Genomic DNA, 18,325 nt, shown 5'->3' on the forward strand with positions numbered 1-18,325 from the left:
TGGTCTTGAGCTATGTCATAGAGTATGTCGCTGCCGTAATGATGCGTTGGAATCCTGTAGTCACTCATGCTTATGCAGTATGAGAACCTGGGTAGACATATTGATAATACAGGGGTGTTGCCTGCAGAACAACTATGGATCTACATCCAACATTTCAATGAAATATTGTTGACAATTGCCATTCTAGAATGTTTTGAAAGTATTCTGAAGTGAATAATTTTAACTGCATTTGGGATATGAAATTATGGAATCAAATGTAATTTACTGATTATGGATTGTGAATTATGAACTAAGAATTATGATTTGTGTGAAAGGTTTTAATAATTGTTTAACCAAAATACACAATAAAAAAATAAAAAATAAAATGTAAGCTTAGAAATGCAACCCATTGAAATTATGAGCAGGATCTCAGTGATGTCTGATCTCCATGGAGACCATGCCCTAAAGGGGCAAAGATGCCTTACATGCCCTGATAGGCCCCCTGCCGATGAGCTCTTACCCAATAAGCAGACCATCCCTGTATAGCATCCAATCATTTGTATTATGTTGTGGTTATGATATGATGTGGCATTTATAACGCGCTTATACACAAGTGTTTCAAGGCGCCGTTAATTCCAGCATTTATCCATGTCATATGTCCCTGTTTCGTCCTTTTCTCTCCAGATCTCCACAGTTGTTATTTGGCAAGGAGCATGACTTCCTCCCCGGCATACGCTGTGTTGTCTCCTCCAAAGACTACCCGCAGCCAAGATGGCGCTTCTGAGGAGCACAATGCCACACCTTTGTAGTTCAGGCTGCTTCGATGGGACTGTTAATGGAGTCGGGGAGTGTGTTATCCCTCCTCACTTCCCCTGTGTCCTCTTAGTATTGTTATCTCGCTTGCTTGTCGCAATGGCCCCAGTCTGGTCCCCACACCCTTGAACCCTGCTTCTACCACTTGTGCGCCCACGATTCTCACCTCTGAGACTGGCACTGTCCCTATGCAGTCTTGACGGGGAAAAATGAATGGCCGGGGGATTGCACAGTAAAGGCCCCCCCACAAGCAGGGGCTGTTCATGAAGTCCTATGCACCATTGATGCAGTCGACAGGCCTCTCGATTCCATTATCACAAAGCATTTCCACTTTCCGGGACAGGAACTCCACTAAGAAGCAGCCATCTTGCGCGGACTCTCGAGCGGGCCCTCAGCATATGATGTAGCTTTCAGCTGCCTCTGTGCCTGTACCAGTGGTGTGTCACTCTAGAGCATATGATGTCTTTTTGTGCTGTGCACATGCAGGAGGCCGGGTCTGCCACCTGCCTCACAGGGCAACGTAGGTCCCCTTGAAGGACATCCAACTCCTGTATAGCAATAAACCAGACTTGGACCGCTGTAGACATCAAATCTAAGGAAGCGCACCGTTTTCATAATATCAGCCATAAAGCTCATCTTTTTTTTAATAGAAAAGGCTGATTTCAAATTCTACTTAACATTCTTGGGTACTAAACCCTATCATATCGATTCTCATAATTCAGCCTACACATACTATAGTTTTCAAAGCATTTTATTAGTACCGTAACATGCACAAAACAGGGTAATTACAAAGTCATTGGGACTCATTATAAATTACCAGCACCTGGGCTGCCAGAATTCCTGGCAGATTACAGGTGCCAGTAAGGGTATGTAAATCCCCATTCAATGGAGTCCCATGGGACTCTATGGGGGATTGCTGGTATTACTGTCCCAGAAAATACTGGTGCCATTAATACCGGCTAACTTGGAGTTTGCCAAAAATTAACAAAATTACTGGCACGCTAATTCCAGACCGGCAAACCTATAAGGAGGCACATTAATGAAAGTGATATGCATAGAAATACATAATATCATTCCACATGGCTACAGACATGTTTACAATGAGGTAGACCAGATGGCACAAATATGCTTTCATCAATAGTCAAAATGATGGCTCCCGCAGGACACAAATACACATTCTGGCAGTTCAGGAATTCCTAACACATAGATGTCTGTACCTGTGTGTAGAAAACAGTGAAACAAAACAGTGTGGAGCTGTTCCTCCGGGACTTTTACACAAGCTTCTTATGGTGGAGGAGTATGAGATCATTCAGGAGGGCGTGGATAGTTTGTCATTCGATCTCAACGTTATCGCACAGCGGATGATGATGAAAAGAGGAAAGAATGAAAGAGGGCTAGCTTGCCTTCCAATGAGCATGAACAACTGAAACCACATGACCAGGCTAGGCCCAACATGAGGGGCAACTTGTGCATAAAAGGGGTGACCCCGAGTGGGGAAGTGTGTGATGTTTGTGACTGAGATTAAAAGAGGCTCAGGAATAAGCAAAGTGCTGAGGTCATTCATTGGCGAGAGGGACTGGGAGAGAAGAGAGTGTATGGTTGGAAGAGAAGAAGGCTGAAAAGGACACTGTGAAGGAGATGAGAGCAGCTTGGGGGAGGAGGAGCAGTACACATGAGTTAAGGGAACAAGTAGTTGGGAGGAGAACGGGAACAGTTTGGTAAGGGAGGAAGAGGAGTGGGCCGTGATAGAAGAGGATAAGATCATATTGGGCCAAGAGGAGGAGCAGAACCTTGTACAAGAGAAGAATATGTTTATGGACTGAAGCAGTAGTGATAAGGAAGGGAAAGTAGAAGGGATTATGGAGCAGGTAAATAGAATGTCTATATAGGAGAGAGAAAAGAAGAGAAGACACATGTCGACAAAGGTTCACCTAAGAGGCGGTAGAGGAACATGCATGTGGACTAGCGTTCAGGTGGTAGAGATAGTGTTTCAGAAGAAGGCAAATAGAGAGATACCAGTACAGAGTCTCTTAGGCAGAGGCGCATGACAGCGAGTTCAGGAAAGAAGAAGGGGGAATGTGGAGGCAGGACCCTTGGACCGGCAGGTGGTCAAAGGACTCGAATGACAACTACTAAGTGAAGAAGGATGGTCGAATCCTACCCCTGCTCCCCCTCCCACAAGAGACATGGCCCGGAAGAAGAACCAAAGATAACGTGATCACCCAAACCATTTCAGACCACTTCCTAGTGCTCCTATGATAAGACAAGTATGTCGAGAGGTACCCACTCAAGCAACCATACAGCCCAAGAGCAGTGCAAACACTACCCAGAGTGGACAAGGAGCCTTAGGATGCAACTAAGGAGACCTCAATTTACACTATTGACTAAAGCGCCAAGAAGCTGTGCTGCTGACGTTGTTAGAGACACCATGACCTAGAAGCATTAGGCATGAAGCACACGTGCCATCCGCACATCAGGACACAAGACATGCACCCGAATACATGAAGAACATGCGCAGAAACAGTTCTATACATTAGAGGACAGATACATATACATACTGCCTTTTCTTTTATTATTTTGTCTTAACCGCAGCAACGCAGAAACCGCAAGAAGCAAGAGATCCTGAGCAAGCTTGCAGATGCTTACATGCAAATAACTTATGGAACTGCAGGAGCACCTACAGGACCTGACAGGACCAATGTATTACTATTGTATAGAAATCTACAGAATAACACAAACAGGTAGAAGCCAGGCCATGGCTTAGGAAAATCACAGTAGGCCACAACCGTCTCAGTAAGAGCTGAGCTGAACTGAATTCAGACTGAACAGAAGAGCAACCATGTGGGACAGGGCCGTCTTCCAAGACCACCAAGATGCAAGCGACATTCCATTCCCTGAACAACAGTAACACCAGCTGCAATAATACAAATACATCCACATCAATCGAATTCATTCGGAGCTCCAGAAGCCCAAAACATAGTCTCTGAACACGTGATTCGGCGGCTTGGATGATGAATCGAAACTGGCGCTGGGAAAGAGAAACAGTCTCACGCCGACAGACAGAAGCTTGCAACAAAGTCAATACAGCAAGAGACCAGATTTGCATGATGTGAACAGGCACTCACATAGACTTTGGTGGTACACATACGTTACAATGCAGACACATATTTGTTTGAGCTGAGAATCATTTTGGTTCCCAGGACTGGGGATATCACAAGCAATCACTAGCCAATCACAGTCCAGAACCCTATGGTTGGGTAGTCCTGGCAAGTACCAAGGATCGGACCCTCATACTGAAACATTGTTTAGTAACAGCAATATTGGGATGGGCCAGGCCTGACATCTGACATGGGTGAACCAGTAAATTAACATGTATAAAGTCCACTATAGGTGGACTACCACTCAACACCCAATCCCGAAGGATGATAGGTTTTCTGGAGAGAGGCCCTTGATTGTGACGTCCTCATGGCGCAATGTCCCATCAACACTGGCCTGCGAGCCAGAGCTCACTGAGACGTCCCATGATTATTGCCTATCCTTGTATTTATCCCTGTCGGTTTTGGCTGTAATAAACCGCAGTTTGAATTTACTGTCTGGGGAAGGTGTTGGGCATTCACTTTGTTCACAAACTCCTTGTAGCCCTCAACCTACCTGGGAGTTCATTCCCCAACATAAGAAACAAAAGGCTTGCTGCACCAGCTATATAGTTTAGGATCTGTTCCTGGACTGTAAAGAACTGACTGCAGTTGGACCTATACAAATTGGAGCCAGATTCTCCCTCTGCGTACTGAACTGAAATGATGTTTGTCCTGGTGGGAGTCGTGGGGGGAGTGGCAATACAATAAATGTTGACCGCTGTAAGTGCTGTGAGTGACTAGGGAACACCATGAGTTTACTCAAAGAGTGCGCTGAATCGGTCATTTTTACATTGGCCCCTAGCATTTGTATAATCTCAAATAAACCTGTTACCTGTCAAGTACGATGTCCTGCCTCTTTGTGAGTTCCACTTGGCTTTGTGAGTATTTCCTTATGATATGGCACTAATGTGCATGCTCTACAGTTCGGTGCTGGTCTGAGCAGCAAGTCCTGGTGATAATTCACTGATGTATAAACAAGACCCATTGTTGCCAACTGGTAACCCATATTTGCACTCCAAGGGGACTAAAAGTTCCAAAGTTATTAAGAGCGTTTGTAAGTTTTGTCCCCTAAGCTGGGTATCACGTGACACACCGTTGCAGTAACAAGTTGAGGAGAATTCTTTACAACAGTGGGCCTCTTTACACGGAAGGCGGTAGCCATGCCGCTATTTGCATGGACCTTGGCGGGCCCGGTTTTCCCCATTCAGGGAACCCAGACCCTGTGCATCCCCATTCCCATTCGAGCCCCCATAGGGCTCAATGGGAATGGGGAGCATGATAACAACGGGACCATTAATGACAGGCCCGTTGTTAGCATGCTGGACCGCTCGCGGGTCCCGCTAAGGACACCTGGTTTTACCAGGCATCCTTAGCGGGTCCCGTGAGCGGCCCTTGTAATGAGGCGGTAGGAGGTTAACGAGGCCGGGAGCTTTACCGGCCCAATAAACCCCGTCCTGCCAGGGTTGTAATGGCACCAAGTGTCTGCATATTCGTTATGAGTTAAATTCTGAAGGCATACACCTAAACACTTAAGTCACGGCTTCAAAAATGGGACTGGCAGTAACCATGCCGGTAAAAATGTCAGGGTGTCGCTAGACCCGTAATTAATTACCGGCGCCTGATTTCCTGGTGCCACTGGGCTATTCCGAGTCCAGCGGCCGCGAAATCAGGCGCCGGCCATTTTGTAATTCCCAATTCCCATTGTGTCCCGAATTAGAGGCTGTTTGCGTAGTTGATTCTTGACATGATGAGGGTGAAATTGTCATTGTTTTGTGGGTGAAGGAGAGGAAGGGTAGGATTCTTCTTGTGTGAAGGAGGAAGAAGCATTTCTTAATCATTTTGTTTACTTGTGGTTCTAAGGTTAGGGCATTGTCCATTAGGACTCCCAGGTTTTTTACTACCTTAGATGGTGTGGGCGCGGTTCCCATTTCTGTTTGCCTGGGAATGTAGTTGTTGTTCTCTTGGTTTTTGGATATGATCATGATTTCTCTCTTTCCTGGGTTGATTTTCAAGTTGTTGGCGTTCATTCAATCAAAGATTTCTGTTAGACATTCTACTAGGGTTCAGTGATCGGCTTGGGTGTCTTCGATTATGTAGATGATTTGAGTGTCGTCTGTGTAGTTGTAGCATGTTATGTTGTATTGTTTGAAGATCCTGATTACTGGAGTCTGGTAGATGTTGAAGTTGTGACTGTTTATACTTCTGAACCGACTTGTCCTCCCGTCCCTCCACACTCTCCTCACCTGAACCTCCTGAGTTGTCTGTATCTAGTAGATTCCGCCGACTTAGGTAGTCTCTTCCCTTTTTTGGTAGCACTTGCCTGTCTCGGAGTGAAGCCACAGTGACAGCTGGCTGGACAGCCGTTCCGGGACTCCTCTTCCGGGAGCAGGCCGGAAAATAAGGGAAAAACCCACACGGGGGAAAAAACCCTTAGCCGGGAGATCGTAGGCAGGTGAATGTCCAAGGCAGAACTTGCTGGTCTGAAGAAGTGCCGAAATCCGCCGGAAAGATGACGAGGAACACACTCTGGTAGCAGAGGAGATAACTACAGTCGAGTAGAGGAAACCCTAAGAGGTAGGGTACCGGAAATGGAGGAAATGGGACTGCTGAACCACCAGGCCCCGAGAACACGGCCCAAAGAGGAAGAAGAAGAGAAAAGGGAAAAAAACTGGAGGGACCGCTAAAGGAGAGGGTAGCGGTAAAAGAGAAAAACAGGAACCGCCGCCAAAGCAGCAACCGAGAGGGGCGAGGAAGAACACCAGGAATAGCCGAGAGATCGGCTGGAGAAAAAGGAAGAAGGAAAAACCACTGCCAGAGGAGAAGGCAGAAAGAGAGAAGAAAGGTAGGTAAAGCGATTCGCTAGGTGAGCGAATAACCAGCCGGCACCAAGATCCGCAGCAGAGCTGAAGCGGGCAGCGGATAACTGGAGCCACAAAATAACAGATCGAAGGAACCAGGGGAGCTGGAGCAAGAACCAGCGAGGTTGAAACGCAGCGACTGCCGGGAGGAAGGAGAATTCAACTCCCGGCAGCCCTGCGGCCGGCCAATGGGCCTATACCAGAAACAAAGAAGGGACTGCAATCCCTATCTGCCGGTTCGTAGCCTCCAACGTGGAAGGAGCCGCCAACCGCGGTGGAGATTGCGGATGACAGAAGTATAGTGGTGATAGTGATGATCCTTGTGGTACTCCACAGTCGTTAACTCATGGAGTAGATTTGAAGGGTTTTATCCATATTGTTTCTGTTCTGTTTGCTCAGAATGATTTAATCCAGAGTAGTCCTGTGTCAGCTATACCTATGCCTTCCAATCTTTTGATTAGGGTGTCATGGCTTACTGTGACGAAGGCTGCAGAGAGATCGAGCAGGATCAGAGCAGAGGCAGTGTTGGAGTCTGCATTTGTTTTGAGATCATCCTAGATGGATAGTAGTACTGATTCTGTTCCTCTTGCAGGTCTGACCTCGACTTGTGGTTGGTCTAGCAAGTGGTGTTTTTCTACATGTTCTTGGGTTAGTTTGTATGTGTATGTTTCTAGGAGTTTTGCTGGGTATGGAATGTTTGAAATTGGTCTGTAGTTGGAGAGGTCTTCCACGTCCCCACTTGTGTTTTTTAAATGTGGCTTAACATATGCTGATTTGAAGGATTGCAGTACAGTCCCTGTTGAGAGTGACAGAGGTTTCTGTAGTATTCTGCTGGCGTTCCTTGTGCAAGGATTGATTTGTAGATGTCAGGGGCACAGGGATCCATGTGTGATACAGTTTTAATGCGATGTTTTACCAGCTTTTCAAATGTCTCTACTGATATTTCCAGTAGTGGCTCCTCGTGAGGTCCGGTTGGTTGAGTGTTAGGGTTGGTTGGTCTGTTTTGTATGATTTGTCGGATGTCGTTGATTTTGTTTCTGAAATGCTCTGCCAAGTTGTTGCATAGTTTTTGTGAGGGTATTGACATGTTGTTGCAATCTGATGGGTTTCTCATTTTGTTTATGATGTTGAACATGTCTTTTTGTGTGTTGGTGGCATTGGTGATTCTGTCATCATAATGCCTTCTTTTTGCCTTTTGAATGTCCTTCTTAAATGATCGGGTTTGTTTCTGGAACTGGGTTTTCTTATCTTGGTCGTATTCTTTCTTCCATTCCAATTCCAGCTTCTTGTTGTCCTTTTTCATGGTACTTAGTCATGGGGTGAACCATTTTGCCATTGCTCTTTTTTCTTGATGGGGTAAATGGTTTTTCCAGGGTGATGTTTTCGATTGTACAAGTGTAAAATGTAAGGGAAAATACAGTAAAAGATCTGGATCTCCAAATCCAGTATCATATCAAGACACAGGTTCACATCTGACCATGAAGGGTATCAGGTAATATTATCCCCACCAAAAATATCGCCGTATATATGCTCGTCGGAAACGCCCATAGATGATATTTTTAGTGGGGAGAATATTAGGGTTTTTTGGGAGCGGGGGTTGCAGGGGTGCCCCCTGCTCCTTTTGAAATAATTCAGGGGTTGCGGGGTTGTCCCCTGCAGGTTCCATGCCTTAATATCACCGCAAAAATATGGCGATATTTTTGTATGGCGATATTCTTGCGGGGATATTAACACATGGAACCCCCTAAAGGGGGAAGAAACATAGAAACAATCAATCCTGGATGCAGATTTACCCCTGTGCCACGTATGGGGTAATATATCCCCTGTGTCAATCCCCTCTAGGAAATTCAGTTCCCATTCCCCTAGGAAAGTGTCCCAGGACATCCCTTTAATAATATCACGCCAAGTGAAATGAGGGGTAGATCTGGAAGCATTCCAGACCGATCCCTCCGCAGAGTTAGAATTGAAGTCACCCACCAGAATTATATTGTTCGTGTGTCCCTTGCCAAATCAGTCCCCAAGAAGTTCTGAAAGATTTTTATGCATACAGTCCAAGGAAATTCTAGAGAGGTTCCAGTAGATGTTAACAATTAAAACATTTGTGGAAATGGAAGTGAGTTTGACAGCCACAAACCACTCATTTGAGTGGAAAGCTTCACAGACCAGATTCAGATGTGTATCGACCGCTACTGCCACGCCCCCTCTCAGCCCCCCAGCATCAGTTCTAGTTACTGTGCTGGTAAAAGTACAGTAACCTTCCAAGTTAATATGACGCGTACACATGGTTTCTTGAAACATGAAGATCTTAAATCCACTCCCCTTCACCGGGTTTTCCATTTATTTGTATGGATTTACCATGGCACAATCATTCCAGATTACAAGATCAATTCCGGAAATGCTACGATTGACTCAACCCCATACTGATCAGCTTGAAAGCTTTCAGGGCAGGAGCCACCCAGGACCAATCTTGACGCTTTTTCAGTAGAGTGGGGCCAAGGGCGACAGAGTCCAGGAGAGAACCAGTAAACCAACAGAATTAGACACAAAAGGAACCCACACTGGGACCTCTCTGCGCATAAAATCCCCAAATCCCCTAGCCTCTTCCCATGAATTAAGGGCATTTAATTCATATCCCAATGTCGCAAGATTTGCCCGCTGCTCTCATACTAAGTTTGACACTAATTCGGAATGGAAATACATGTCATACGTTGACAAGGGGCAAAGTAATCCAGTCAATATCATCAGAAGTGATATTTCTTAAAGAGGGTATCTTTGGAAAAATGGCCAACACCCTGGACCTATTGAGTCGCTGTTCCCCATTAACATGAGGATAAGATATCCATGCCAAGAATTTGTAGCAAATAGCGCTCACTATCGGTCAACCTTGACTCTGAGAGCGAAGCCGGTCCCCCATCAAAATCCACCTAAATCAGGCCCTCATTAGTTTCCTCAGATTCTTTCAGCGGATTTGCCCCGTACGGAGCAGCAACCAAAGGTCCCAGGACCCCTGCCCCTGCCCCTGACGTGACAATCCCATTCGTCAATACAGAACAGGCAACATCATTTATTAAGGGATCAGTTCTGGAGCTTGATTGGCAAAAGAAGATCATTTTAGTTTGTTTGGTGCATGCCCGACCACTGTTGGTATGAAAAGGACCCATCAGCGCTCGTAAATCAACAGACAGCAGAGGTTCAGATGAACCGAGCCCCAAATCATTAGTTAGAGAGTCAGAGCCCGGGTCAGTGCCCCGGTCACATCTAATCCTATCCACTGCAAGGTTATTGTTTAACCGAACCTCAAGAGGTGGAATGATAGGGACCTCCATAGTGTTAGTAATCCACCCTCCCCCCCAAAAGAATGTGTGTACACGCTTGTCGTGTATGCCACGGTTCATGGGTTTTTGACACCTTCACTTTAGACTGTGCATACAGGTCAATAATTTCAGGCTCTGCAGACAGCTGAAAAATCCCCTTAAGTGCTGACTGATGCCTCTTTATTTTTGCCGCGGGCATATTTTTGGGATTTTTATTATTATTTGTTTTTTTTATTATGTTTCTTTCCTTTGTTGTTTCCACAGGTGCTCTGAGGTGCCACAGTGACTCTAGAGTAATTTATCTGCTGCAGAAGATTTCCTAGTAAATTTTGGGAAGTTCTCAAGAATTGACACAGCTGCCAGCAAAGCTGACGGACTATTCAGAGTTACAGACTAGCCCATTGATGTTCCCACCCTGGTATGCACTTTAGCCCTAATGGCACTCCCCTCCTCCTGTACAATAGGTGGCATGTACTCTACACCTGCTTCCACCTTGTCGTTACCATCAATATGATTTGTCTCTCCAGGTGGAAAATTCCCATCTACCAAAGACTTAGTAATAACCAAGTCAAATACTTTTGATAGGGATTCCACTACCCTAGAGAGACAACTAGTATTCTCCACTACCCTAGAGAGACAACTAGTATTCTCCACTACCCTAGAGAGACAACTAGTATTCTCCACTACCCTAGAGAGACAACTAGTATTCTCCACTACCCTAGAGAGACAACTAGTATTCTCCACTACCCTAGAGAGACAACTAGTATTCTCCACTACAGAACTTTTAATAGATCCAAATGAATCTTTATAATAAGCAGCACTCACTGCGAAACCCTCCAAATATGCAATTTGGTTACACATACTATTAAAAGCAGTTTGGTGGCCAATGAGGACCCCACCCAAGTTCTCTTGAGCGTTCCCTAAAGTTGACAATGCCAGATTTAAACTAATATGCAAATTAGAAAGCACAGGAAATAAGGAGTCCAAAATCAGCACCACAAAAAGGCCTACAGAGGAGAGCTGCTTCCTAGAAGTATTGCCAGTAGATGCCTCTTTCGACAACAGATAGTTAGAAGCTAGTTGGTTGCTCGGCAGTCCTCCATTAGTCTTCATGCCCATCGGCAAAGCAGCACAGTCCACATAAGAGCATCACCAGTTGAAATACATAGATCACCCTCCTCCCCACCCCTCTTGTCCATTCCACAATCACCTAAATTAGTTGATACCCCTGTGCCCAGAATTCCCTCAGCAGTTACTCGGGAGTTAATCTGCATGTCAGTAGGAGCAGCAGGTCTATTGGCAGGCAAAACAAGATTGTTAAGATCACATAGTGGGAGATCAGATGCAGTTCCTCAATTAGAAGGATCGCCCATTGGATATACGCCCATCTGACAGACCTGCCCTTGATTCCTCATGGCAGCCTTTGAAAAAGAACCTTTCTTCCTCTCGGCTAGAAACACCATGTCCGCATGAATGGACACTGTCTCCAAATCAGTAATATCCTGTAGCAGGCCTATACTAGCTGCCTGCAGTGGATGGAATGAATCATCTAAAAGCACTCCTTCTTGGAGAGCACAGCTAGTCCCAAACTTCGAAGCTACAGGAGAAATGGGTCTTGGCTGTACAAGTGGTCTTTGTGTCGGTGTTAAAGAACCTGGAAATCCTGCCATAGACTCCTTCAACAAATTGCCAAATTCAAAAATAGCCGGTTTCACATTTCAATTCACCTTTAAATGAGTTTATAAGTCTCATTCCAAAACGGACATCTGAGAACAGTGCCTCATATTCCCATTGCTACTGACTTTAGAATTCTCATGGGGAGATTGCAAATTGTTGGGAGAGAAAAGAACGCATTGCTGTTGTGTACACGCATGAAACTGCACTATTTTCCTCAAAATCATAGGTGGAGTTGACACACTCATTTGGTTGGAAAACATCACCCACAAAACACTCTCCAGCTGTCATTAGAGTAAATGGGGCAGCAAACAATCATAGATTCAATTGCAGATTCAAGGGCCTTCATAATAACACCAGAAAACTAAGGTAGTACATGTAACAAGGGTCCCTAAATTAGAGTGCAACAAAATAAAGCAAATCTGTCTTCTATATGGGATCGAGGTTCTCAGTCCTCTCCTCTCACCTGTAGGGAAGACCAAAAATCTGACCCATAAAAATAATCCAAGGGCTCAATAAGGATGGCACGTCTTTTCAAGAGGAACAAGGTGTATTATATACAAAACCGGCTGGAGAGCGTAGGCGGATCGTTAAAGCGGAAAACTACCACTTGCTCGCCCTGCCCACGTCAGTTACAGTTGATATTGCCGAAAACCTAAGGATTAACATATCATATACATAAACATTACCACGTTCACCATTGGACAGACCCCAGAAAATAATCTAAACAGCGTTTATCATCCGCTACTCCATTGGACAGCTACATATCTAAAACCGAACCCCCTAAGAATGACCTAATTGAAAAGTCAACAGAAAATGTTGCATGCTGATTGGCCCATTATGTTCAGATGATTTGTCACAATAATTAATTCATCTCATTGGTCGGGACACCTTGTGATGTGCCTACTCCAAGACACCACCTGGCAATACAATAGCGTTCTCATTAGACTGGATAACTTGGCACCTCCAAACGGCTTGTTCGACCTCGCAGCTGTGTGCCTTGGCAACACCTCGTTGTGACGCCCATCTCAGAAAATGGGAACCAGATAGTCTTATAAAAAACACAGCAAGCCCCATTCTCTGGAATGGAATTGTGTGTATTTGTTAGTCCTGTTTAGCCTGCTACCTGTAGTTCAGATGGGGCTGCCACTGCTCAATGGGGGTTAGACCCGCAACTTAGTTCATCATTTTGGCACTGCTTGGGAATCGAGCCCTGTTCTCATAGATTTATCCTTGCAGCTGCGGCTGTAATCTTATTCATAACTAATATGATGAATTCTGTTCTTATTCTCTGTGAAACTTCTGAGTCTATTTCAATTAGCGGCTCTCTGCATGGCTCCCTGTCTTCAAGGACAACCTTGATTGTCTGAGCCTTCATTAGAGAAAGGTAAAATATCTTAATAAAATGAACAAATCAGAATCTCCAAACTGTGGCCTAATTCTCTAACAAAAGCTGCAGCGTGTGACTCTAAAAATGGCGGCCGTCACGCTACGATTGACCATAGCGCTTAAGTTACTGAACAACAACCTCTAGCCTACTTTATGTGTGCACTGCAAGGCAATTCAGCCCGGTATAGTGGCAATTCTATTGCTACTTCTCCTTTCATTGTATGCTGTCTTCTAGAGTGTATTTGAAGTATATACACGCTACGTGTGCTAAACAAAAATGACGCGTGGGCAGAGCTCCCAAAAAAGCAATCAAAATGCTTACTTGTGAGCAGTCAGAACCTCTTCCCACGGTGGGGGCATTGAACTGGTCTCCCAGCACTCCCTTAAACTCTGTCTCCCTGATGGAAAACAAAATGTCATTCAATATTTGGGGTTTAGAGTGACCTACCTTTCTTTCTTGGCATTCGTATTTGCTTTCTTGGCTTTGGTAGCTGGTGATAGCAGGTGTCAGGGTGTTGTTTGTGCCCTTTAGGATATACCTGGACCACTACCCCTAAATAGGGGCATGGGATCAGTGATGAATCTGATTGAGTCATCACTGTTTTCCCAGAGATTACCTCCTCCCATGTGGCCACAGGACGGCAGCCGCTACCTGATCCTGACCCTGGGGGTGGCTATGTGAGGGAGAGTCACATGGGGGAGGTAACCTCCAGGAGGGAGTGTTGGTATCCATGGATGAGACATGATATCCCACGTTTCCCCTTGCAGGATGAATCTCCCATACAAAACACCCTAATGGCCTATTTCTCTCAATCCAATCTACGCCTCAACTTTCAAACACTGACTTGCCCTCAGACCATGGTAAAACCATTATTTTGCATGTATTTCAATGCATAAACCCCATAGGCATCTAGGCGCTAGTTACAGAAAGTGCATAGTTAAGTGCAAGAGTACATTCCTCCAATGTTTTCGTGCAAGTTGGTTAAAAGGATCTACTGTTCCCAGAAACACCTTAGCACTGCGACGAGGAAGAGAAATAAAGGAATACAGAGCAGGCGAAGCCCTGAGCACAGGCACAGGCAACGCTCTAGTTGTTTTGAGCGGGCTGCTGCTCTTCATGATACCGAGGAACTGAGCGAAGCGCGTTGGAGCCAACTGAATCAAGTGCTAACCAGAGGAGGCTGTGCGAAGAAGATTCCACATGGGAACGTTAGAAGCAAGTACAGGGCTCCTGGGTATTCGCTGGTGGAAAGAAGCATCAAGACACTTACCGGAGACCCACGAGGAGAAGAGAAGCCCAGCCCGACCCACGGGAAGCTGGGAATCAGAAAGATGAGCCGTGTGAGGAGGTGAACATCTAGCGGCTGTCATCGGCAGGCTGCGAGCAGACATGGAAACGTCATGAAGGCCGTTAAGTACACGCTGGGGCAAAGGTAACGCCGGGGCGTATTGGTGAGCACACTGTATGTTTAAAGTTTAACATTCCAAAACGGATAAAGAAAGGAATCCATTTGTTAACACCGAAAGCTAGATAATAACCATTTAGCATATAAGGGAATCTTTGAGGCTTGCCCTTATGTACAGAGAATATGAAACCGTAAAAAGTTAGTATTTACTGGACAATGTTAAGTAGCTAATAATGCTAAGGTGATGAATTACCAAAATTGGAAGTGTAATTAAAACACTAACGATGCAAGATACTATTGACAAAAGGAATTAGTCAGATGGACTAATGTGGTGAATTATCAAAAGTGGAGTTGCAGGGACAAGTCCTGGCAGGAGAGTATACCAGGCAATTACAAGTGTGTGAATACAAGAAGCCTTGTCAGGAGAGTATGCCATGAAATTACAATTGTGTGAATACAAGAAGCTCTAGCAATAGAGTATACCAGGCACTCACAAGTGTGTGAATACAAGATGCCCTGGCAATCACAAATGTGTGAATATAGGCGAACAGAAAAACCCTGGCAGGAGAGTATACTAACAACCCAAGACCAATGATAATTATACATCAGTTTGGGATTAATGAAGAAAGACACAAAGGGCCTCATTACGACCCTGGCGGTAAGGGGTTTACGCCAGCGTTAGCTGCGCCGACCCCTTACCGCCAATTACGAGGTCCCTTAGCGCCATGGAGGTTTTAACACCCGCTTTTAGCGGGTGTTAAAATCCATGGCGCTAAGGGACCATGGAGTTAATTACGCCACCGTAATTTACGGTGGCGTAATTAACGCCTTCCCTACTCCCATTATGCCCTATCGGGCAAAAATGGGAATGGGGAAGGGTAAATGGGGATTGGGGACTTACCGCCCCGCCAAGGTCGGAATGGGGCGGTAAGTCCGCCAACCACCATGGCGTAAACGTAGTTTACGCCATGGTGGTAAAGTCACGGCCCAGGCGGTAACTTACCGCCTGGGTCGTAATGAGGCCCAAACTGTTAGTTTCAAGAAACTGTGAAGAAGAATCCAGGGAAGAAAACCCCCCTCTGGATTAATGAGCAAAATCTCTCCTTTTACCATTTGAACATTTTTGAAACACTGAAGTCCCAATGAATTTTTCTTTTTGTTTTAAGATTTATTTCCTTCGAATGTGAGGGTCAGATTAGTACTTTGGGCACAGTATAATTATTTATTAACCAGCCCTCTTTCAACATATCACAATCTGTGGTTACCTCCTGCACATCGCTGTCCCTTCCCTCCTCTTTATGACTCTGCCTCCTCCTTTCTTCGTTGGTGGCCTCTGCCTCTCTTTTTCTTTCTTTGGTCTTAGCCCCCACCCTGATATTGTTTTGCAGCTACTCTCCATCTGGCTACTCTCCCACTTCCTTTTTTACCTCTGCATGTCGGCTGCATAGTTATTTTCCACCTCCTACCATGCTCTGCTCATTCTTTCCTCTGTTGGCTCCTCCTCCTCCTACTGACTGTTCCTCTTGACCTCTTCCACCTCCTTTCCTCCTCATCTGTCTAATGTTCTACACTTTTCCTCTGCCACAGTGCTACTTTTTACCTCTGTAATCTCCTCTCATCCTCCTCTCTCCAATGTATCTATTCACAGTCATGCTTTTTAAAGTCATGTTGACTTTCCATGAAGTCGTCTATTTTGAAGGCCACAGAGGAGAACAGACATACTCAGCATCACCCAGTGTGTTAGTAGGGGATGGGGATACCTCCCGGAGGCATACGTTACTTCTGACTGCACAATGGCATGAAAACAATCTGACATGTTTTCTTTTTTCAACAGAGAGCAACCTCATTACCAAAAGCAACATTCTGGAGATGAACATGAGAAGATGGGATATACAGAGAAATAAGTGAAAAGCCACAGAAGAGGAGCAGCGTCAATGCACTGAAACTTTCAATCCCTCAGAAGAGCCAAGTGTCCTGCACATCGGTGAATAACCATCCAATGGAGAAAGCATCTGCATCACCCCCAGGGCCATTATAATCATGCGCATGAGAAATCACATGGGTGAGAGGCCCTATAAATGTACAGAGTGTGAGAAAAGCTTCAGTCGCTCCTCAACTCTGATTATCCATCAGAGGGTCCATACTGGGGCGAAACCGTACAAGTGCACAGAGTGCAAGAAGAGCTTCAGTCACTCCTCAACTCTGATTACCCATGAGAGGGTCCATACTGGGGAGAAACCATACAAGTGCACAGAGTGCAAGAAGAGCTTCAGCCACTCTTCAACTCTGATTACCCATCAGAGAGTCCATACTGGGGTGAAGCCCTACACGTGCACAGAGTGTAAGAAGAGCTTTAGTGACTCCTCGGCTCTGATAAACCATCAACAAGTCCATACTGGGGTGAAGCCCTACACGTGCACAGAGTGCAAGAAGAGCTTCAGTGACTCCTCAGCTCTGATAAGACATCAGAGAGTCCATACTGGTGTGAAGCCCTATAAGTGCACAGAGTGCAAGAAGTGCTTCACTCAGATCTCATGTCTGATAAAGCATCAGCGAATCCATACTGGGGAAAAGCCCTACAACTGCACAGAGTGCAAGAACAGCTTCACTCAGATCTCAAGTCTGATAAACCATCAGAGAGTCCATACTGGGGTAAAGCCCTACAAGTGCACAGAGTGTGAGAGGAGCTTCATTCAGACCTCAAATCTGATAAACCATCAGAGAGTCCATACTGGGGAAAAGCCCTACAAGTGCACAGAGTGTAAGCAAAGCTTTAGTCAGTCCTCAGCTTTGAGAAGCCATCTGAGGACTCATACTGGGGTGAAGCCCTACAAGTGCACTGAGTGCAAGAAAAGCTTCAGTAATTCCTCAGGTCTGATTAGCCATCTGAGGACCCATACTGGAGTGAAGCCCTACAAGTGCACAGAGTGCAAGAAGAGCTTCAGTCAGTCCTCAACACTGATAACCCATGAGAGGCTCCATACTGGGGGTAAACCATATAAATGCACAGAGTGCAAGAAGAGCTTCAGTCACTCCTCAAATTTGATAAGACATCAGAAGACCCATACGGAGCAAACCCCTATAAGTCCACAAAATGCAGGAAAAGATTCAGTCAATCCTTAAATCTGATAAGCCATCAGAGGCTTCATACTGGGGGGAGACCTACAAGTGCACAGAGTGCAAGACAGAATTCCGTTGCTCATCAAATCTGAGTGGGCATCAAAGTGAGACATTCTTTTAAAAGGACTGGAGGATCACTAAGTATTTAGGAAATCACACTTTGACAGTATTTGTCAAATGGAGAGTTGGGATGGATGAATTCCTGTAAGTTATTAACATCTAGAATCCGTTAGGTGGTCACACACGATCTATAAGTAACTAATAGCATAACAATATGGGGAGAGTGTACAAGACCTGCACGCTGAGATCCACAAAAAACTGGACATACCATCAACGCAACAATCAGGACTCAGCAGCACAAGATCAATCAGTCAAATAAACTGATTAATAGGAATTCAGTCGAGAGAACTCAACATATGTCAACAATGCAGAGCAACATACTACCTTAATGGAGACGTGACACCAAGGCTGGAAATCTAAACCAGCCCCATCACCATCCACCTGGCAACACAGAATATAAGTAAAGAAATATCATGTCATGTGCAGATGACGGACCACTTCAATCATCTCTGAGAGAAATAATACAACCAAAGTCCTGAGAAATAAAAGAAGGGAACTGGGAACAACTTGACATT

The 18,325-nt window shown here is 45.3% G+C and overlaps 1 protein-coding gene across 1 annotated transcript in view; it reads left to right on the top strand.

Annotated features, from left to right (window-relative positions):
* Positions 1–18,325, top strand: part of LOC138568906 (uncharacterized) — a 513,515-nt gene that overhangs the window by 221,955 nt on the left and 273,235 nt on the right. Inside the window, exon 4 of the mRNA XM_069646685.1 lies at positions 16,564–17,689. Within this exon, the coding sequence (XP_069502786.1) occupies positions 16,564–17,689 (1,126 nt within the window). The remainder of the gene's footprint in view (positions 1–16,563; positions 17,690–18,325) is intronic.

Source organism: Ambystoma mexicanum, chromosome 2q (genome assembly GCF_040938575.1).
Source record: "Ambystoma mexicanum isolate Mex_15411 chromosome 2q, UKY_AmexF1_1, whole genome shotgun sequence".
Lineage (NCBI taxonomy): Eukaryota > Metazoa > Chordata > Amphibia > Caudata > Ambystomatidae > Ambystoma > Ambystoma mexicanum.